This window comes from Ambystoma mexicanum, chromosome 2p (assembly GCF_040938575.1).
Source record: "Ambystoma mexicanum isolate Mex_15411 chromosome 2p, UKY_AmexF1_1, whole genome shotgun sequence".
NCBI lineage: Eukaryota > Metazoa > Chordata > Amphibia > Caudata > Ambystomatidae > Ambystoma > Ambystoma mexicanum.
This window is the reverse complement of record NC_090923.1, coordinates 1,306,489,591-1,306,512,697: the sequence shown is the minus strand read 5'-3', so window position 1 is coordinate 1,306,512,697 and position 23,107 is coordinate 1,306,489,591. Positions and strand designations below refer to the sequence as shown.

Genomic DNA, 23,107 nt, shown 5'->3' with positions numbered 1-23,107 from the left:
TGGGTCTCTTTTCCACTCTGGCACAGCAAAGTGTTCATCCTGTGACTGATATTCTGCAGCAGGATGGCTCTGCAGACACATCACTCCCTGGTGGAGCTCAGTCTGGCCTCATCCTTTGCACACTGCATTTTGGCGTACGCCTTTGTCAATGCAGGCAATATCTGGGAAGTTGGCCAAGAAACGCAGGCTGTGATCCTGTTTTTCTGTCCACACACTAAACCATAGACAACCTTGATGGTAAAGGCCTGCCAGTGTTGGCTCTCGACCTGCTGCATTTGTGACCCACCCTTCAGAAAGGGGATACCTGGTGTGGATGCCACAAAGGAGGCATTGGCCTACTTGCCACAGACATGCAAACTCTCTTCCTTCAAATTGTTGCTGACAGCAAGGAGGCATCCAGACAAATCCTGAAGCTGGTTTGGATACTGTCAGCCTCGTTGCCAGGTGTATGGGCATTGGGGTAGCCATTTGTGTATGCAGACGATGAAATTGCTTGACATGCCCTTTGACGGCCACAATGTTTTGGCTCCAAAATGTATGGATGCTTAGAGAAGTGTAAAGCTCCCTGTGCTAATGAATACATTTTGTACAATGCGCGTTATACTGGAGACCAGTCTCTAAGCACATGGTCAGGATTGGAACCTGTGTTTCTATGCGTCGTCTTCCTTCCAAGACGCATGCATTGCCCCTGAGCTAGCCTTCCAGCTCCTGTTATGGCTAAATCGGTGGGAATTGTGGTCCTGTCTATTCATTCCTCTTCTTTTTTTCCGAGTGCCTTTGCTTTCACTCTTATTCCTCTACCGAACAGCAAGGCAAGGAACCGACTAAACATCAAGGTCACCAACAGCAGTGCCAGTATTGCTATTTATTTAGTCCATGGCACATGTTAACCCCTTAAGTGGCAAGGGCGAGATTGCTCGTCCTAGGTGCATGAAGAATCCCATCAGGATCAGTTTCCCTGGCAGTTAAGAAAGCCGGTCCAGGCTGATCTACCTCCATGCTTCACATGACCACTACCACAAAACCTCTTTAGTTCAGTGTCCTTTCAACAGTCTATGCCAGTGATGAGCAGGATTCATTTTTGTTGGCAAAAATATGGGTTTACATCACTTCCGACACCTAGGTCTTGCAAGTCGTGTCCCATGGCTATTCTTTGTGTTTCTTGCAGAGCCCCTCCCACCCCCCTGACATTAGTATCTCCTCCCGACAAGTCGCTGTGTGAGAAAATTGCTGAGTTGCTGGCAATGAGGTTATACAGATGGCCACAGGGTAGTACCCTCAGTACTTTCTGCTTTAAAAGATGAGAGGACAGACACCTACCTTTCTCCACTATATTTACTTTCCCATCAGGCATATTTTATAATTGGTGGAGCTGAGGTCATGTGGCTCGTGTTGTTTGTTCTCTGTACCTTTGACGTCATTTCCAGTGCCAGAGGAGCAGTGTTGTTGTCGATGCAGGCCATAGTGAGCCAAATGGAGGCTATTGAAAATGTTGCTGAGCCAGTCTTGCACCATGTAAGCATTTGACTTGATAAGCAGTCTGTGGGCAGAAGATCCGGGCTCTCAGAAAGCGCTGACGGTAACTGGTTTTTCTCATGAACAGTACTTGAAAATTAAAAGCAGGTGGGGAGGGTAGTTTGATGAAAGTTTTATTGCAGCCTAGTCAATGTATCTTGGAATGTTAAAGGATAAAAATGTATAGTCTTAATTTGTCTTTCTCAATCGCTAACTATAGCACAAACATTTGCTCTAACAGTAAAGCGTTCAAAATTAGAGCTCTGGGAGGATTTTAAAAGATTTCTTCATTCAAAATTCCTCTGTATTAGCAGAGACAGCTGTTTTCATTATCCGATGGCCTGGGAGATTGCGTTAGCTCTCATGCTTCCTTAAGTCATCGTAGCTTTGCAGATCTGCGATGTAGTGTGTACCCTTAGCTGGTTGCCTGCTATTCTAGTGTACAAAGACATGCATGCTTTTACTATGTTAGGGCGAGAGTGAGATGGAGAAGTCGCTGATGATGTCTGTCACATCCTGGGGTACCTGGCGACTTTGGAACCAATGGAAACGGCGCCCTGCATTACCGTTTCCATCACGTTCAGCAAAACGCAGAGTACAGGTCTCGTCTTTCGTGCGACGCTGCTGACGCCGGTTGTTATCTTTTCGTCACTTCCAGCGTCGGGCGCGTTGCAACGTCCTGTTTTCCAGTTCGTCTGCTGTTGCCGGCGATTTCTCCGTTCACTCGTAGCCTTTGGCTAGTTTTTCTTCCCATGCTTATTCCCTCCTTGCCCCTTTTCAGCTGTGCTTTCCTGCTTTTCCATTACTTTCTCTCCCCTTGCTGAACCCTTTCCCTTTACCCTACCTCCCGTTTCCGCCCGCCTTCTGTTGTTTTCTTGCTGATCTCTGTTTCTCTTTCTAGTCTTTCTGTTGTTTTCCCTTTTTCCCGTCTTTCCCACCTTCTGATTGACCTCCTGTGTACTGACTCGGCCTGTATTTTGGATTGCCTTGCCCTCGACCTGCTTTGCCTTTGCCTTTAGGATTGCCATCCAGTTTTCAGACCTTGCCTGTCCCTGGACTGCTTCCTCTGGTGTCCTGTACTGTGGCAAGCTATTCCTTGCTGCGTCTTCTTCTGCAATCTACCTTTCAGAGTGGCCTCCTTTCTGCTCCGCTTCCCCGGTCCGCTGACATTCCAAGACCATCGTTACAGTCCACGGATCTTCTTCCAGAGCAACCTAGTTCTTTTTCCTCATCCGACTTCGACTGCTTTGGGGTTTTTTGTGCCTCTGGCTTTTTCCCCATCCTCAGGCGGCCGCGGAGGATTGCCACAGTTTACCTACAAGGTGACACTGTGGCGTCCTTCCACGGTCGCCCTTATCTACACAAAAAAAAGGAGAGAACCAGACCCAAAGGAAACCAGAAGCCGGCACTTTGTTAGAAACACAGAGGTGAGGTGGAAGGGGAGGAGGGAGAGACGGAGTCTTCAGTAGAGGAGGAAGACATAGCAGATCCTTCTGACAATGTCTGAACTGCCCCGCGCGTCTTTAGACTTTCCAGTGTATCTAGGACCAGAGGGATGCCCAAGGCAGAACTTGGCTTCGTAAGGACTCATTGAGACTTAGCGGCCCCTCTCACCGCTATTTACATCAATTGCCTGCCCACCCCCCTTTTCCAAACTGTCCCCTTGGTTGCTGTGAATCCTGCTATCGGCCGAGGGTTATGTCTAGAGATGATCATTTGGAAAAAGTAAGGAGAGAGTGGAGAGAGTCTGCCAAAGCAGCCTGGAAACGGAGCCTCGTTCGCTGAGAGTGGTCAATCGTTCCAGCACCGCCCAGCTTCTACCAGAGTGTGTTATGCTGTCAGAGAAGCAGAAGTTGGGATACTGTGTTAAAAAGGCACAAAGAAGGATGTGAGCTATGAAGAAACCAAAGGGAAGGATTTCTGGATAAATGGGAGAGAAGGGGGAGAGGAAAGAGAAGGAGCCAGGAAAGGCAGTATGAATTGGGGAGGAGTGGCCAATAAATTAAATGGAAAAGAGGCACGACAGGCTGCGAGAGGTTGGGGCAAGAAAGAGAGGGTATGACAGAGCTAAGAGAGGCAATGTAGACTGAAAGAAAGGATCAGGGCCAATAGGAAGATGAGAGCATAGATCACCCAAGGGGAGGGGAGAGGAAATACCAGAGTATTTATATATTTATTTAGTGAGCAAGTTCCGTTCTTTCCACAGGTCAACAGGTAGGTTGTTCCAAGCAATTGCTGCTTGGACAGGGAAAGAGCAGCCACTCCCCTTACTCGTCCTGCTCTAGGGCAAATTAGGAGTGAGGTATTACAAGATCTAATGGGCCCACAAGGTGTATGTTGAATAAGACTCTCTTCAAGGTAAGAGGGGGCTGAGCCAAAAAAGGCATTTCTAAGCCAGGGTGTTTATCTTGCTCGAATTCTGGATGCCACGACAACCAATGGAGTTCTTTCCTAAAAGAGGAAATGTGCTCTCTCTTAGGTACATTCTTGATTCTGTACCATTTGCAGTTTGCAGACACAGTTTTTGCTGGCCCGCTCAAAGGCATGTTACAGTAGTCCAATTGGGGCATAATTGTTCTGCTCACCAGTTACATACAGTTTTACTAACCTCAACAATCTCAAATGGTACTGAGACCTTTTTACTGTGCTATCAACCTGGGCATCAGCGCCAGGGAATGACTTGAAGAAGACACCAAGAGATTTAAATGTATCTTGCACATCGATGCAGTGGTCCTCAATACTGAAGTTTGAGAATTTAGGGTCCAATTTAACCCTTGCTTGTGGTGACGCAAAGAGCAAAAGCTCCCTTTTTGCGCTGTTCAGGCACATCCAATTGGCCATCATCCAATCCTTGATGGTCTTATTGATGCTTAGGATCTTACAGGCATCCTTGGTGTAATCAGCTCAGCTCAGTGTTGTCAGCGTAATTTGTACATTGGGCCCTCATTTTGTCAAGAATGTCACAAATAGGTTGTATATAGACATTAAAGAGGGCTGTCAAAAGGCACGCACCCTGTGGTACCCCACGAGTAATTTGTGCTGAATCAGAGACAGCATGACCCCAGTAGAATTTAGATTTCCGATTGGTAAGGAATGCGCTAATCCAGTCAATCGCCTCCTTAGACCGGCCTCCTATAACAGATAGGGCTCTCAGGAGCCTCTCATGGTCACGAAGATCAAAGCTGCTGACAGGTCAAGTAACATCAGCAGCCCAGTCTTACTCCTGTCAACAATACCCAGAATCTGAGCCTGAAGATCCAATAAGGCACTGTCTATGCCATAGTTAGATCGAAACCCTGATTGCCTTGGATGCAGAATGTTATAAACCTCCAAATGCTCCTGGATTTACGCAGTAGAAATTTTATCAACAATTTCTAATAAAAAAGGAACATTGGTGATTGGTCTGAAGTTGCTAGCTATTTTAGGGTCCTGACCAGGTTTCTTTATAAAATATGTTGTGGTAACTCCTTTGTTTGAGTCACAAACTGTTTTGTGATGGAAGGTAGCCTTGGTGAACTGTGAGAGAAAAGGGGCAAAAAATTTGATGTTGCCCAGAATAAGGTTAGATGTTATTTTATCTCCAGGACAGGTCATGGAATGCATTTTCTTGAGAATGCTTTCCATCTCAAACACTGAGACAGGACTGAAATTGAACGTCGATTGAGCTTTAGTTCCTTAGGCCTCAAGTAGATCAAGTGGCATATCTAGGACAGAATAAATAGCAATGCTGAAATAGGCTAACTTGATTTTGTCTGAAAAAGCCTTTTGCACCCTAGGACAGTCTTCATTTGTTGGAACAGATGACTGGAGTTGCGTGTGCTGCTTCTCTAGTTTTTAAACATTTCGAACAGTTTCTTCGTATTGTTGTCTGCATGCTCAATTTCTTCATTTAAGAAATTCTTTTTGGCTTTGTATATATTTCTAATCTGTAGGTCTTTGCCAGAGATTTCCAGGCAATCCTGTTTTTTTCTATTTTATTTTTGACCCAGATTCATTCAGCCCTTCATTTATCTTGTTTAAGTTTAGTTACCACAGGTGTGAACCAGTTATCTCTAACTATCGTGGATTCCATGGGAGCCACTCAGTCCAACAATTCAGCCAAGTGCTTCCAATAACATTAAGCCACGATATGCAGGGGATCAACATCCATGCTGTTATTCATAAGCCTATGCATAGTCATCCGAATCGTCTTGGTGTACCTCATTCAAGTTTCTACTAATTACTTTGTACTGATTTTTCAGGTAATGAAAACTGAAGGTTTACGAAGAAGTGCTTGGACCGCACACCTGGCTTGGTATTCATGGAGCGGACACGCATGTTCCTAGAAGCCACCCAATCCAGAGTATTGCCCTTGATGTGAGTGTGTTCTTTGTCATGTTTGTAGGGACACTGAGTCTTATGGAGACCCTTGGGGTCAAACTGTGACTTGGCCAAAGGTCAATGCCTGAAGTGCTAGACTAAAAGGGTAGAGTAAACTGATTTAGTTCTAAAACATAGGTTACTTTGGACAGTTTCCAACAGCTCTGTGCACTTTCATCAATGTTACTGCCCTATTGTGATTTAAATGCACCATGTGCCACACTTTAGGAATGTGTGGGAATAAGCCACTTTATTTTGTTGTCCAGGCCTAATTTTTGTACCTTCCCCTACATAGTTGGGGCAGGGGGAAGTAGGCGCCATGAGAGAAAGGGGTATGGTTGGAAAGATGTAGCAGAGGGTAGGTCATGAGGGCACTGAGAGACACGAGGAAGAAAATAGACAGCCGGAAATGTTAAGAAGGGTGCAAAAGGGAGAATGAGGGCGGGGACGGAACGCAGAGACGGCATAACGATAGAGACAAGAAATGGTGTTAGTAGATAATCCTGAGAAGTAGCACTGAGGCAAATGGAAGTGGAAAAGCGACAAGGAGAAGTAACCAGAAAGGGGAGAGGGGGGAGCACTGGGCCAGAAAGGCATTGAGGAAAATAAAGAGAGGGGGTTGGGGTGAACCTGGAGGGTAAGGATGTGATAAAGAGGACTTGAGGGAAACAAAAACAAATGTAGAGTACATGTGAATGACAGGTAGCATATGGGCTCCGACATGGGTGGCGGGAGGAGAGAGAGAAAGAGAGAGAGAAAAAGAATAAGAACAACTGAATCGTTGGCAAGCAGGGCTCAGGAAGTCTTCATTTTCCTGCAGATCGTGGCAAAGTTGTTTTTGCAAAAGCATTTCTGTGCAAGCCTTTGCCAGGGAAAGCGACAGACAAGTTCACACCTCTAGCAAATCCACCCTAGTTATGTTTCATAGGCCACTGGCTCAAGTGCACTTTATTTTCTGAAACTTTGGTGACAACCACACCACTTTCCACACCCTAGCCTTCCTTAAAGCAATGGGTAGTTGGCATAACAAAGGGTTTGAAGGTGTTGTAAGGTTGCACACAATACCATGACATTTTGTGTCTGTTTAATTTTTGATACAGTGTTATGGCATGACATTTGTGGCGCGACACTAGGTACTCTTCGTTACATATGTATTGTCTGACTTCCTCTACATGGGAGGGAGAATAGGGATTGCAGCGGGTGGTGTCAGGATAATCTCTGGTGTTGCTGGGGTGGTGATGGGGTAGAGGATTGTCCATGAATGAAGTCTGGTAGGGTGGCGGGAGATCAGACTAGGCATTCCTCTCTGCGCTGTGGGGTGCAATCGAGGTAACGTGCGGCCATGGAGACCCTGGGCATTTGATACTTTTTGGACGGATGTATACTAATTGATCTTTTCAGAATTGATCTCGGGAGAATTGACCTAATTTAAAAAGTCAATTAGGACATATATGCGGCAATCCCCCACTCAATCCAAAACCCCCTGCAATCCCCACCCAACCCCCTTATATTATTTATAATGCAAAACCAACCCAATACATATATAAAATAGCTAAAATAATATAAAGATCAATTGTGCAGAAGGTCAATTAGGACCACTATAATTAGGTCAATTGTAAAAGGTCAATTTGGGTAATACCTTTTGGACTTGTGGCATACGGGGGGCATAGGAGGCTGCCTGAAGGTACCAGATGTGACTTTGTACCTGGAGTCTGCCCATCCTCCTCATGTCCTCTCCACCTCGAGCAAAAACACAGTTTGTTATTTAGACTTTTCCTAAACATTCCTTCCTCGTTATGTGCAGTACTGGTCCTGGGAGACAATCGATGGTGGAGGAAAGACCGGGCTACTTTTCTTTCACCACAGGGGTCAGAGTATCAAAAAACTCCAGGTTGTCTGACGCGCTGGAGGTCAATTGCACAGAGGGGCCTGTTATGTCAGCACTTATGTACAAACATGTGCACTCCAGGCAATATTTGTCATTGGCACTATTTAGTGGAAAAAGATGTAAAAGCAAGCAGACTGTGATTTTCACCCCATTTTTGCACTTTGTAGTGAAAATTGTGTATTTCTGCATTTTGTACTGAACATTTTATAGCGAGAATTGTGTATTTCTGCACTTTGTAGTGAAAATTGTGAATTTCTGCACGGCAGTTACCATTTACAATGGATTCAAAGGGAATCTGCCAGCCTTCAGCTGGTGTGAAAAGTAGACTGGTTCCACAGGAGCAATATTATGTTAGCTCAATATAAGTGCGTTCGGATTTGTATGGTGGAACCGTTGGGGGTGTCGGAGCTTGGTCATGGAATGGTGTTACCATTTACAACACACAAATCGATACAAATATGAAGGAGAGTGAAAAGCACGGGTAAAGGTTTTAAGGATGGCTTTTACACACCCGTTTACTCTTGTCCATTATGAAAGGGAGTGGGTATATTTGCACCTTACTGAAAAGTCTCCCCGTGGTGGACAGCAGGCCACACACATGTCCATTAACAAGCCTCTAATTTGCAAGTAGGAACCACTTTTATAGATGATGTAAAGTAACACGGCACCGCTGTATTGTTACAAAAAATCATGCCGGACGTACCCAGAATTTGAACAGCCACAATCATATCATTTTTTGCGTTGCTGTTTACTTCAATAAGTCGAAGAAAGGTCTTCACAATTGCGGAGAATTCTGAAAAAACATTCAAACCCAGTGTACTATAAAACATTTCATTCACCTCTTCTTTTCATAACAAAACTTTAAAAAAAAAATGAAGATTCAAAGGCACACCCGCCTTCTCCTTCGAGTCTAAGATTATCAGGTAAGTGTATGTTCAATATCCCAAAGGCCGGAGCAGCAGCTAACATTAGCTGCCTTGTCGAAAGCTGTGGATCTGCGTGGAGTATTTTTGTAACTGTTCTTCGCTCTCATCATCTCCGTTGTGCTTTTGATAATGCTGGAAAAGTTTGCCGCCGCTGGCCGAAGCGCCCCCCTCCACGGCCGGTAAAATTCCGTTGGACATGTTCAGCACGGTAGCAGTCAGCGTGTTGATGTAATTCTTGGCCAGCGTGAGGGTCTCGATTTTGGACAGTTTCTTCTCGGCCCTCACGTGAGGGATGACCTCGCGCAGCGCTTGGAAGGCGTTGTTGAGTTTGTGCATGCGCTGCCGCTCGCGCTCGTTGCTTTCGATTCTGCGGGTGGTGGTGTGCTCCCTGACCTTGGTGGAGTGTTTCTTGCGTTTCGTCGCCATGCTGCTAGACTCCTTCAGGCTTCCTCTGGGTTTCTCCTGGCAGTCCGAACCGTTCACCGGTTCCTGCGGACGCACGGGGGGCTCCCCTTGCGATGCATCCGCTGTGTCAGCCTGAAGCCTTTGTTTCCTTGTTTTAGCTTTGGCCTTCATGCTTTAACCCGGAAGGATGCCCCAAGAGCAGAATCTTCATCAGCTGACCACGGGCTGTAAAGAGGTGATATCACACAGTTAGTAAAAATCAGAATTTAGAGCAAATTTGTCTCTTGGTGTAGCTTGACTCACTATGGATCTACGACTTCTTATTACAGAAATCTCTTGAACTCCGATACAGTAAATATGCATTTATTAATTTATTTAGCTGCGTTACAGTAAAGGAACAATGAACATGCAGGGCGTGTAATTGGCAGGCAAGGCTATAAACCTCATATTGGCATGTCATGACTATTGAGGAAGATGGTCATCATTGTAGGTAGATTGACACATCTTGAGGATAGCTCAGGGGCAACGTGCTCGTCTTGGAAACAAGATGACACTGAGCAACACGGGTTCAATTCCCCAGGTCAGCGCTTAGAAACCTCTGGGTATTAAGCACGTTATAAATAACCACTCAGATCACATCAATGCCCAAGTGCCAGATTTAAAAGAGTCAACCAGAAACTCGTACCTGATGAATGAGTAGAATACAGAATTGTGGTATGCGCCCTCAGGCATGCGCTAGCACTTCCAGGTAGGACAGTCAACATTTACATGGGAACATTTAGATGCTGTAAATGTGTGGCCTAAAGCATTGCCACTACATAGGCTCGTGGGAGAGGATGTCAAGATGATGAGAGAGTCTGCAAGAAATTGGGGCTTCCACCGGAAAAAAGTAGGCAGAAAGGCTTTTTACATTTGGGCACTGGAAAAATGGAGAGTGGTCTATGGCCCAAAGCAAAGGTGGGATTAGACATTTTAGGGCCAAGATGGACCATGAGTGCCATATCTGTGTCATCTGATATAGTTTGTGGCAAAGTGGGCAATGGCGGCTGGCGAGGATAGAAGGCCTAGCCACCCACAATTACCAAAGGTTCACTTGTTGCCTGAATAAAGAGGGTTAATATCTCGATGCTACATACAACACAAGGATACCCATTGGACAAAACTGCAGAAAATGTGACGTCTGTTTCAGTGCCGGCTGACCTGGCATGGCTCGAAAAGCAGATACAGATGACAGTTTCAATTGATTAATTTTTATTTATTTTTGAATTCATTTACAACGCACAAAACGCTCAAGTATCTAGGCGCTAGTTACAGAAGTGCTTGTACAAGAATATGCAGTAGGTAACATACTGTGCGGACTCTCCTCTTGTTGCAGGTGCTACATCAGACATGCATATAAGACAACGTAGGCTAGGTAATACAAGACTAATTGTAATTATACATGAGAAGCAGCTTAGATGCCAGGGTAGATTGCTGATTTTGAGAATGGATGTTATCAGGGTTGCTAAAGGGAAAGTTACATGTTAAGTTTCCAGTGACTGTATAAAGGAAAATTATTGATGGCGGGAAAGGCTGCTGAGTTCAATAGATATCCTAATGCAAAGCAGCACATGAGTTAAGCTTGTGTGCACAAGTGTTTTCATTGCAGTTGACAATTACAGGAAGTCTCTTGTCACCATTATCAGATTTTCCTACAAATCAGAAACTATATTTTGAACGGAAATATGCTATACATATATTTTAGGTTCGCCAACTTAGTTAAATAGGATTGATACTCATAGTGTCCGAGACATTTGGACAAACAGCTACTAAGACCAGGCATTTGTATTGAGTGACTACCATTGAATTTGTCATTTCTTTCTTAAAAATTGAAAAGAGCTTGAACAACACCAGTTGTATAAAGGGCACACTGATGGTTGGAGCAGTACCATTGCGGGGTGGATTACGTAGTCATGATATAGTAATACATATGTTAAACTTACTGGTGGTAGCGAGCAGCTTCAAAGAGCAAAAGGGGACACTGCAAGCCGGACAACCATTTCATATTCAGTAATTGCAGCAGTTACACATCTTTAAAGGTATGTGATCCATTGGTGACAGCAGTTGTAGATCATTGGAGGCCTGGGGAATGATAGCACTCTAAGACTCTGTGGCCCCCTCATTGCAGACAAGGTGGTTCTTAATGCCGATCTTGAAGACAGAAAGGGTTAGAAAATCCTTGATTCCTGTGGGTAGTGGTTCTAAAGATAGGGAGCCAGAAGTGTGAAGGAGCAAAAGGAGCAGGGTATGTGTAGCAGGAGATAGATTTGTGCAATGGGGAATTAGGGGCTAGCCAGCCCAGGGATTGATTGATTTAAACACAAGCAAAAGGAATTTGAATTGGGAACTATATTTCATGACTAGCCAGCCACCTTGCAAGATACCTGTACGCGGAGCTTGGAGGATCATGGGGGCCTGTAAACAGTATGGGTAGCTATTATTTGGCTTTGAGGAGTAAAGGAGTAGAAAGAGCGTTCAAGGTGAAAGTTGGAGCCCTAATCCAGTTTGTTGAGCAACAGGGAGGAAATTGGTGTTTTGGTAGAGTGAAAGGTAAGATGGGCAGTTGTTGTGGGTTTTCAGAAGGTTAAACGTGCAGCTATGTAAGTGGAAGTGGTTTAGTGCTGAAGATTCAGGTGTCTGTCAGAGAAAGAAAAACCTTATTGCAGTCCTTGGGGGAATGTGGAGGTTGAGGGAGAGAATATAGGAGAACGGATATGCAGTAGAAGGCTTACATAGGTTTTAAAGGATTTGAACATCAGGAAAAACAGTATCATCCAGTGGCAGAGAGCAGGTAGCATGTTAGTGAAATAAGATGACAGGACAAGGGAGAAGGAGAAGACTATTTGAGTTGTATCAGCAAATTGATGACACAAGAAGCCCAAGACACAGAAGAGTTTACCGAGAGGAGAGTGGCGGGATTGCAGATTGTGCCAAGGAAGGGGTATAGGACATACTCTAGCAGGCCTCTAATGGCAGCCGGTGGCATATAAGGGCTGTATGCTTCAGGAAATTGAAAATGAGTTACACCCCAGTGAGGACAGTGCCCTGAAGAGCAAGATGTGCACGTCTAAAGGAGGGAGGGATGATCAACTGTCTTGAAGACAGCACAGAGATCAAGGAGAAAGAGGGCAGATGACAGAAAGCAGTGTGGAGCTCTAGAGAGGGAGTTGGAGATGCGAGTGATCATTGCCTCTGTGGAGTGTCTGGTGTATAACCAAGATTGCATGGAGTCACTTCATCACCACCTACCTGCAGGCTGATGGATTATGTTGAAGATTACATGCTTGAGAATGTTGGAATAAGGAGGATAAAGAGAGGTGTACGAATAGTTGGCTTGTTGGGGTTCTCCAAAATGGGTCTGAGGGTTGCCATCTTTCAACAGACTGGGAGGATACCGGAGGGTGCCAATATATGTTCCAGATATTTTCCCGGACCACGTGTAGCAAGGCCACTTCCTGCCCCTTGGCATAGAAGCCCAGTGGGGAGGTGGAAAGGTAATTCACAATCCTAGTGAGGAGAGCAGCATGCATAACCGGAGATCACAGGAACCTTTGTCTGATGCCGGCCGATGTTTATTTAGATTGTTGGCCAATCTTTTATCCAAGCTGCTCTTTGACTTTGGCTTCCATTCTTTTCTAGCCAATCTTTCTACAGGGAAGGATTTTTTTTTATCCACAATGGTTCTGAAACACAGTGTATCTCATTGTTTCTGCTAATTCCATCATGGATGGATACTCTGTTTCATGATCTCTCTGATGAAGTCAGTGGGAAGAGACGAGGGGATGGGGGCTGGGAAGCCCTGGGGACCGAGGACTGAAGCCCACCCCATGATGCTGGCCCTGGACACAGTGTAGGGGGGATCTAACCGAGCCTTCATCCCATCTCTAGTCTTTTGTGTCATGCAGATCATAGGGCCCGAAGACCCACGCAGTCGTACATGAAGTTTTGAATACAGTTTGAAAGGAAAGATGTTGGGAGCACAGAATTCACCATTCACAAGCCTATAGGGTCGAAGCTCCATGAACAACATGACAACACTAGCAGACACCGAGTTCCAGGAGAGAAGTGTCTGCAAGCTCAGCTGGCGGGATGTCCTGCTATGGCGGATGACCCTTCTATCCCCTCGGTCTACCAAAGCACAGCGCATTCTGAAGCACAGGCTTCACATGACAAGCATAAGTTTGTACAGATCCCCAGCAGTAAGAAACTCCACTCCCGATTAGTACACCGCTGCTCCAGGTATTTCTCTGACAAGCCCAATTTCAATCTCGGGTGGTTTATAAAAAGGCCATCCAGGGGAGTGTTGTAGGTTAGGAGACTGTTGGCAAATACCGGGGGAGGCAAGCTGAGGAAAAGGTGAGCGAGAAAGAGGAGGGAGGGCACAGAGTGGTGCAAACGAAAGAGAGAAGGTGAGGAGGAGGTATATCTAGGAGAGGGGATGGAGAAGACAATGTAGTGAGAGGGAGCGATAGAGAAGGCGAGGGGAAAGAAGAGAAGAAACAACGAGACAGAGAGAAGAGGGTGAGGACAAAGTGGTGCAAGGGAAAGAGAGGGGCGATGAGAGGAGGAACATCTAAAAGGAGAGGAAGGAGAGGAGGGGGGAGGAGGAGGTGAGAAGGGGATTTATTGATGGGAGGAAGAAGAGAGGTCTACAGCTTTTTAAGACCAAATCATGGACCATAGACAAAGTGGAAATAAGAGGCATGGGGAGGTGCCCTCTAGTCCAACTATAAGTTAAGAGAAGATGTTTCCAAGACCAAACCGGGGAGAACGTTTGATATATCCTTGGGTACAGCTGTTCGTGCAGTGTCGGATCCCTGACTCACGTTTGATCGCCCACATATACCAGAGTGGTGATACCTTACTGTAGAGTCCTGGAGGACCAGTTTGTGTCCTTGATGACCCCTGCACTAGCCAAGTAAGGTATATAGCCTATACAATCCCAGAGACTGTGTGTGATTGCTTGACTCGCCTATGGAGGGGGTTCCTGAGAAACAGATTCATTGAGACCCATGGTACTAGAGGACATTAAAGATATGGCAGAATATTTGACTGTTGGCTGTACAGATGTTAGGGAGAATTCTCATTAATGGCTGATTTCCCTTACCAGGTGAAAAAAATAAATCCTAGAAATCTAGCAAAGCTGCTGAGGGACGCATTAGGTAAGAATGCAAGCCTTTTTCCCCACTCTTACATGTGATTTGCTGTGTGTTTTCACTTTTTGTATGATCTTGAGCACTGGAGCCTCACCTACTCCCTGGCCTCATATTTTTCATGCGTGTTACACAGCACCTTCAGTGCAGTGACACAGGGATGTCTTTTAGACTTCCCACAGACGCAATTTTTCTGGGGCTGACTACTGTCCCCCAGAAAAGGTAAAGTTGCCATTAACTTTACTTTAGTCACTTTAAACTACAGACCCAGTACACCCCATCTTACATGGAGTACTGGAAAGTGTTAATTCTTATCCCTTTTTGTCTGTGTCTCTTGGAGCCTTGTTTCCCTCCCTTTACATCAAGACTTGGCTGATGGCAGTGGTATCTACCCTAAAGTTTCATCCGCGATTCTCTTATAATAGCCTAAAACATTACCATGTTTATATATTAGCCTCAAACATAAACCCGCTTGACCAAATACATTTTATTTTGGCTCTGGCTGGGTTTAGTTGCCATTTCTTTTTGTTAAAGTCTTTCTCGTGTTTTTCTTTGTGCGCCAAACCGGGGATGATTCTTTTGATTGCTGTCTTTTCACAGGCTTCTGCACAGAAGCTCTTCTTAAGGCGCCTGAAAGTCTAGGTAGGCAGGATGTGAGTGAGGGTTCTTCGGACCCCTACCATGGGTTCCCTTGGTAACCCAAGTCGCACTCCTGTTTGATTGGCTAAGGGGACTGTCCTTGCCAGGACAGCCACCCTGATGTGTGATTGACAGACAGGCTGTATGAATGGGGGAAAACTGCATAAAAAGCAGGTCTCTGGGACTGGAAAGGCAGAGTTGCCACTGGAATAAAAGAACCAATGAGGAACTGGAAGAAGAGGACCCCTACAATGACTGAACCGCCCAGTGAAGCCCTGGTGCAGGTCTGAATCTTCAGAATCCGATGACAGAGAAGATCCTCCAGGAAACATCTTCCCTTGAGCTGGTGGGACCAACCAGTTTGCCCAAACTGCAAGCCAGGACCCTTCCACTGCTCGAATTCGCTGTACAGAGCTCCTGTGGGCCGGCTAGCCAGGAAGGTCGGACCCTGCTTGGGTTTTAAGGAGCGCACCTTTTATTTGTTGTTTTGCTCTGCTGCTGGCTTCTTCCCTGGGTGGCGCAGGACCCTCCAGTCTTCCTACTTTGTGTCAGTCCGACAGTCGCTTCAGGAACCGTGAGCTTGCAGGAACCACCAGGAACGTCTGCCTCAGCTACAGCTCCCTCTCCATTTTAAGGTACTGTGCAAATACAGTTGTCTGTTTTGTTCAACCGCGGTGAAAGTTTTAGAAAAGTTAGTTCAAACAGAAGAGAAGGACAAGCCCTCAGATTGGAGAAAGATTTCAATCGACCAACCTCGTCCGGAATCTGTGCCACGAACTTTTGCTCAAGATCACACAATTCTGGGAGTTTGCGTTAAAGGCCTTTGACCCATTGACTTTAGGCCTTAAGCCTTTTCTAGCTGATCTCCTCACTGAAGTCCCTCTTGTTCAATTGCCCGGAGTACTTACCTGTTGGTTTGATTCAATTTCTAATAACTTTGGCACTCCAGCAATTTAAAAGGGAGGGAAAGTCAGTTTGCTCCCACTTCATTTTGTGAGCTTAACTTGTCTGTAATTTAAGGGAAGTGGTGTGGTGTATTTATGATTGTGATTTTTAACTTGCTTATAATAGTGAAATGTTATACAACTGTTGATTAAATAAATATATATTCTTTTACTTAGACAAAGGACAGCAATTACTATGATTCAGGCAAACACTGACTCAAGGTTTCTAACTATTTGATACTGCTCACTTACTCGTGAGATAAGTCTGGCTGCTCTGCTACCACTTTAACTGTGTAGTACAGGCTTGTATCAAAGGTACAATTCTACTGTCACTTGTAGTCTTAATTGTGTGTGGTGTTCCTAAAGGGCACTGCATATAATTCTGCCGAACACCCATCACTTCTGGTTTAGCCAACCCAAATTCCTTTTGTTGCAAGGACAAGGTTTTCATACCGATTTCGATTCGTCTATTGAGCCCTTGGCCCTTATACATATTAGAGTTGAGAAATGTATTGCGCTGTAGGCAACATTACTGCCCCACGGTTTGCAGTTCAGTCCACGACCCTGTTAAAGGTCCCTACTCATCCCTTCATATGATTTTCTGTCGCTCTTTCACACTGGCCGGTTAGGAAATCCTAGTCAAACCCTTCTTTACACATCTGAGAAGTTCTATTTAAACTCCATTCTCAGAATTAATCTTAATCTCATTCACAGCTTTTTGCCCTGATCATACTGAACCATGGATGTCTCCTGCAAGCATTCAACTTTCTCTTTTAGAACTTCCTCATCCACCTCCCCTTCCTGGTACAGTTCAGCCAACCCAAATACACATATTCTAGATCTGTTTGGCCCTAGCACCTCCAATGAGTAGACCTTCAGTGGGACACAGAGACAAACTATACGCATGTGCTCTCTCTTCAAGTACTGCATGCACACCAACATCACTATCCCAAATGGGGCTTATCCAAGTCTTGCCATAGTGTGCATGTTTCCTCACCAGAAAAGGGTCACCACTAAGAACACCAGGTGGTATGCAAGTGCGCAACATGCATTTTGAGATACAACTATTTGTAAATAGCTTGGACCTATATTAAAATATCCGTAAGTCACCTATTCAGACAATGGTTTCATGTGTTACCACATGTTAGTGTGTTTTCACACTCCACCTTAACAGGCAGTAAGCACTAGTGGTTAATGGTGTTTCACTGCGCTTTCTTTGCTCTGGTATGGTCACGCTCGGCCCCGGTGTATACACAGCATAGTTTTTTGGGTCGCATGTCTAATTTCAAAGACTCCCACAACTGTTTAGGGGCTACTTTGAATAATATCAGTTCAGATATTTTGTGTGGATGAAGAAATGAACTCAATAATTTTGTTTGATTAACTTATTCTTTTTAAAGCCCTGCTCATCTGTGTTTGTCCTCGTTTGTGTGTTATGTTGTCGATCATGGCGTTTATAGCAACTGTTCTCTTTCCCCACCTTTGATTTGCCAACATGTTTTTATTCTATGATTTATATTTGTTCTGGGTTTGATTTACTAATACTTTGAACATTTATCTAGGATTTTTTAAGCATGGTAAGATAGCCCAGCTGGTTGAGCGCGCACTCATGTGAGCTATGTGCGATCTGCAGTTTGCAGGTTCAAATTCCAGCAAGGCCGACTCATCCTTCAGAGGTCGATAAATGAGTACCAACCTCAGTTCGGGATGATGTATGTAAAATATGTTCTATGTACAGCGCCCAGGCGTAAGCGCTATACACCTCATCATCATTTATTTTTTTCAAACTAAATGGCTTTAAACTGATACTTATGTTTGCAATTTAAGGATCCCTGAGAAAGAGCCGTATTGCTTGAAACACATGTTGGCTCACTTTTCTGTTACAGGGTTCAATTTATATTATATCAGTTTATGATTTTAATATTTCATGAATGTATTTAATCTCTCATAAATCACAAGTTTCAACCATTTGTGTGAAACCATTTTCTCTCAGACTCTTTCAAACCAAGTTTAAATAGAGCACGAGGGTGGGCGTGTAGGTATCCTAGGTACTTTTTAATATAAATATATAATTATCCTACTCAGATGACTATTGTACATTCAAAATGTTTGATGGATGGCCCAAATTGCAGCCTTTGTTGGGTTATGTCAATAAATAAAAAGTCACTAACAAAAAAGGGGTAAAATCAGATTGGAAACAATAGTATAGAATCAGGGAGCATAGGCTGCTCTCCAATCATCAGTGAGGATTGAAACTCCTATTCTAGAGAGCAGACAAGCAATGGCACAAGCACCTCTACAGCCACCATCGGCACTCATGCTAAATCCTTCAATTGGCCTCAATATTTAGGCAGAAGAAGCAGGTGTTACCTGTTATTGAGTGCACTGGCGAAAAACACAGATAATCACCAGCAAGGAGCACACATAAAGTTGGCACTGATATTTCTTGCCACAAGAAGAACTGAAAAGACACTAGCCATAACCGAGCAGCCAATTCTTCCAGCCTTAATCGCCATGGATTTAGGCGAAGGCAAACACCAAGCCCTCTTAGGCACCTGGAATGGCCTAGGAAAATCAAGAGAGATTGAACATCTTTATGATCAGAAAATGCACTGTTGAGATGATCTTATTGAGGCAGAGGGCATAAGAGACGAGGAAGTGACTGGCTTTGAGGCTCCACAGCTATGGTTAAAATCCACACTAAAGACAAATCAATATACCTTAGTCAAAATCACAAATCTACTCAATATGTTTAAGAAAGTCAGAAATCTCTTTCCGTTTTCCTCCATAGACATAGAATACATAAGATTTCCAGATCGTAATGACTAATTTATGGTGGAGATAGGATTAAGCTCACAAAAAACCTATTCAACTATTCTTATGGCTGCCAAAGCCTTCGAACAACAAGGTCTAAGAGTAGCCAAGGAACCATTTGGGGAAACCATAGGTGGCCTCAATCAGGGCTCCAAACTCTCAAGGGATTGTATTCAGAGAAATGGAAGAGGTCCTTTAGGACCAAGAAAAGAAGAGCCCAAGAATGAACGAGAAAACACAGTCCAGGAAAAGTGATAGCTGCCCTGCCGGAGATTCTATCCCAAGTCCTCACGAATATGGGTTTAGGCCTGCAAAAACTTTATTCAAAAAGGCATTAATGTGAGGAGTTGGAAAACGCGGGGTTCCAGTACATTTAGATCTAGAAAAATAAGGGTCTATCTGCTGGGGAAGATGGATATTCTCCTATTCCAGGAGACCTGGTTGGTAAATCCCATTGTTGTGGAGGGTTTTACAATACACTGTTTGGCAGCTAGCCAAAAACCAAAGGGGCGACCAGCATGGGGACTGTTCCTGGCCCTTAAAAACAGTTCAATAAAGGCAGTCACCCTGCCTAGCCTGCAAAATACACCAAAATCTGGCATTTAATCCAGCTTTGGAAGTAATAAATATCTACTGGAACCCAGCCTCTTTTGAACTCAAAACATTTTTAGCCTCTCTTGCAGTGCTTTTGACAAAAGTCAAGCTAGGTTGGGGGAAGCCAATATGCTAATAGCTGGAGACTTTAACGCTGAGTGTACCCACACAAAAAAAGGGACAGAGTTAGCAAGGGAAGAACACATCCAAAAAAGGACAACAATGGATGGACTTTATGGAAACATGGGACTTAAAAATATTAAACGGGATTCATGGGGGGGGGAGAAGGTCTTTGTACGACATGGCACAGAGGTAAATTGTCATCCACTCTAGACTATATTTTTGTTAGCCATGGCCTCCTTTCGTGTGCATCTAATCTGGAGAGGAAACATGAAGGGTGTTAGTGATCACTCTCGCCTCGAGCTGTTCTTTACAGATTTATCTGTAACCTCCCAGGTGATGCAAACAAAAACTGACTGAAGACAAAGGTAGACTCAGACTGTTTAGTTCCGTTCCTCTAGGCCCTTATTTTACCAGAGGACTAAAAGAAGTACCATATTTGACTATGCAAGACCGATGTCACTCAGACAAATTTGTTAATTTTATTTGGTCCTTGGTTCCCCCTAAAATGCCATATATGAGCACCAGGCAGAAACATACGCACGAGTTTGATGAACCCACATGGTTAAAAAAACGGGCAGTAAGGAGAAATATACATGCGTTAAGACTATTAGGCCTCACCCAACACACATACAAACAAAGAAGTTAAAGAAATAAGGAACAAGTATAAGCATTGGTCAAAAAATCATAAAATGCTTAGATTACAGAAAGACGGGGAGCTAATGTTAAAACTTCTAGCAGAGAACAATTCAAGGAATCTTTGGTCAGTGATAGGACAACTAGATTCACAATCAAATAGTTCCCTGTGCAATTTAGTCTCGGAAGAGAAATGGGTACAACATCTCACTGGCATCTTCAAGAAGCCATTAGGTGCTCAAGAAGAAAGACCATGAAACTCTGATTGGAAATTGTCGATCGAGGAAGAAGAGATTGCAGAAACTATTATCAAATCATCATCATCATCCAAAGCTGCCGGCCCCAACGGCCTTACGTACTAAGTTCTTCCGAACAATGTGCAACTCTGGTCAAAGCTCTTAGAGCAACTGTATGAGGAGATATTTAGGGTGAAGAAATGTCCCCCCTCATGGAAAACAGCCCTGGTTGTTCCGTTTTTCAAGGCGGGCGATAGGACGATACCGGCAGTTTATCGTTTTATCGCCCTCCTGGACATCGAGATCAGCATTTTTATGAAACTACTACTGAATGAACTCAATCTTTGGGAGACTCAGGAAGAGGTTATGCCACGCTTTCAAACAGGCTTTAGGAGAGGACTCTCAACATCGGTAAACGGGCTGGTCCTGAGCCTAGCGATTGAATCGTCTATACGAAAAGGGGGTTCTCCAGTATACGGTGCATGGATAGACCTATCCAAGGCATTTGACCAGATTGATAGGGCCAAATTATGGGCCAAGCTCAGGAGCAAGGGAATACCAGACACTCTGCTCTCCATGTTGATGGCCTTGATCATCTAGGTGAACCCTCACTGTAGTACCACTGTGCAGCTCCATCTCTCAGAACCCGTGCAAGTAGAAAGAGGAGTAAGGCAAGGGTGACTGGGGCACCTCTATTCTTTACTAAATCTGGTAGGAATAGATTAGTATATCTGGAATCGTCCGTGTTGGCCAGTCCGGCCTATGCGGGCTGTATCGCCCTATTAGACAAGACGGCAATAGTGCTGTAAAGACTCCTTGCTAAATTGGGAGATTATGCTACTGTGAATGGCTTGGTCATAAATCCCGGGAAATCAAAGATCCTGGTCTTTAAGCACCCAAAGAAAGAAATCGGGTTCAAAAACTGGTCGCTGAATGGCCAGGTCATTCCACAGGTAGAGGACTTAATATACTTAGGTTATAAGATCTACGCAAGCCCAGCGGCATCCAAATCGGAGCTGGACATCCTAAACAAAGTGCAAAAATTGGTTCCACACATGAAAAAAATTAAGATTAAATACTGCAAATTGTCCATCCTGCCCATGATTAAGTATTACAACATGAAAGTAGTTCCAGTTCTAGTTTATGTCCTGGAGGCAAAACCACAGATCTGGAATCAAAACTGGTCTAAAATTGAAGGCAGAATTTGCAGCTCTAAATCTACCCTTGAGCACCCCAGGCTGGCTGGAACCTGCGGTTTGAATTAGGTATTAAATCGTTGGAGTGCATGGCTGAATGGAAATTAATCTCACTATATCGAGAGATTGTAAACTTTAAGGCAAGGTCACTATACAAGGATATCAGAAAGCAACTCATTGGCTCGAGATCCAGAATCCTGGGGAGCCTGGGAGAAAAAGCAAAAATCATTCTTGCAGGACCAGAATTAGATCCAGAGGTCCTGATCACCAATCCTCTAAGGATGAAGCGAGAACTGGAACTGCTGGACTGGATTTAAATGACAGCAAAAGTTCAGAACTCAATCCCAAAAAATACATTTTTGGTAGTAGACAAAAAACTAGGTTACTTCCCACAATATCGGGTAAAGTCTCCTGATTATAACATCAGGAATAATTTTCTAAGAATTAGGCTGAATCTAATACCCACAGGAGAGATCCTAGAGGTGCGACACGGAAGTGCAAAAGCAGTCATGCTCTGTAATATTTGTGCTGCCCAGCAGAACCAGTCATCTTCTAATGGAATGCGAAGGGACTTTGATCCAGAGGCTGGACAAACTAAGAAGATTTATCACAGGGGTGGAAAGATTCACATCGGAGCACCTTTAGGACAGAGTGATATCAGGCCACGAAATACTCCTCACCTCAGTAGTAGTAGAAATATTGAGGGCACTGAACTTCCTGAATTAGAACAATGAAAGGTAGGGCATTGGCAGGAAGATAGTAGGATGAACAAGAAAAAACTGCAACTCACATAATATATAACAAGTTCCTGGCAGCTTAGAAATGTAATTGGTATAACGTGATAAAAAGAGTAGTAGATACTTGGACATGTATTTATTTTTTTGTTAGTTGGAATTTTACTGTTTCTTAAGATTGTATGAGGAAAAAAGTTTTGTAAAGGTTTAACCTGTTGTTAAACCGAATACAAATAAAAAGAAGAAAGAGAAAAAAAAGAAACTCCTAGTCATCTAAGGCCTGTCTTCTTACATGAGCTGCATCATTTTGGGTATCTGGGCCGCATTATATTTGTTTGGGCGTAAAATAAATGCAATAAATAAACAAACCCTAAGGTATCACGGCGTAGTTACAGACATCTTGATAATATACGGTAGCATTCAAAGTACTTACATATCCAAACGACAATACACATTAACCACATTGGTTATAGTTACATGAGTCTTATTTATTAATTACATATGCGAGTAGCCTACCTTCTTCACATAGCATAAATCTAGAGCGGCAGTCAGGTGGCTAAATTAGGTTAAAAAGCCACGTTTTTAGTAGCTTTTTAAAGCACTTGAAGGAGTCTTCATTTTTGATGAGTCCATGACATGTGTGTCGTGCTTGGAGCTGCCATTTTTACTTTTAATATTTATACACTTTGAGCAACAGCACACTTAAATCAACAGATGTGAAGAGGCACCCAGGACCATCTTTAAATAGGCAGTTGTATTATTCCTCACTTATCACACTGTACACTGTTTTATGCAATAATAACTAATTGGTCTAAATGGCTGATATCATGCCTATATGTTATTACCCAACTTTAGTATACATCGAATTTGATTACACCTGCCCAAATGGATAACTAATAAAAGTAGCGC

The 23,107-nt window shown here is 44.0% G+C and overlaps 1 protein-coding gene across 2 annotated transcripts in view; it reads right to left on the bottom strand.

Moving 5' to 3' along the window:
* Window positions 1-8,491: 8,491 nt before the first annotated feature.
* The window catches only part of BHLHA15 (basic helix-loop-helix family member a15), a 127,917-nt gene continuing 113,301 nt past the window's right edge, over window positions 8,492-23,107 (bottom strand). For both annotated transcript variants that reach the window (XM_069645649.1, XM_069645648.1), the window contains exon 2: window positions 8,492-9,318. In XM_069645649.1, coding sequence (XP_069501750.1) covers window positions 8,731-9,264 — 534 coding nt within the window. In that variant the 5' untranslated portion in view covers window positions 9,265-9,318 and the 3' untranslated portion in view covers window positions 8,492-8,730. The remainder of the gene's footprint in view (window positions 9,319-23,107) is intronic.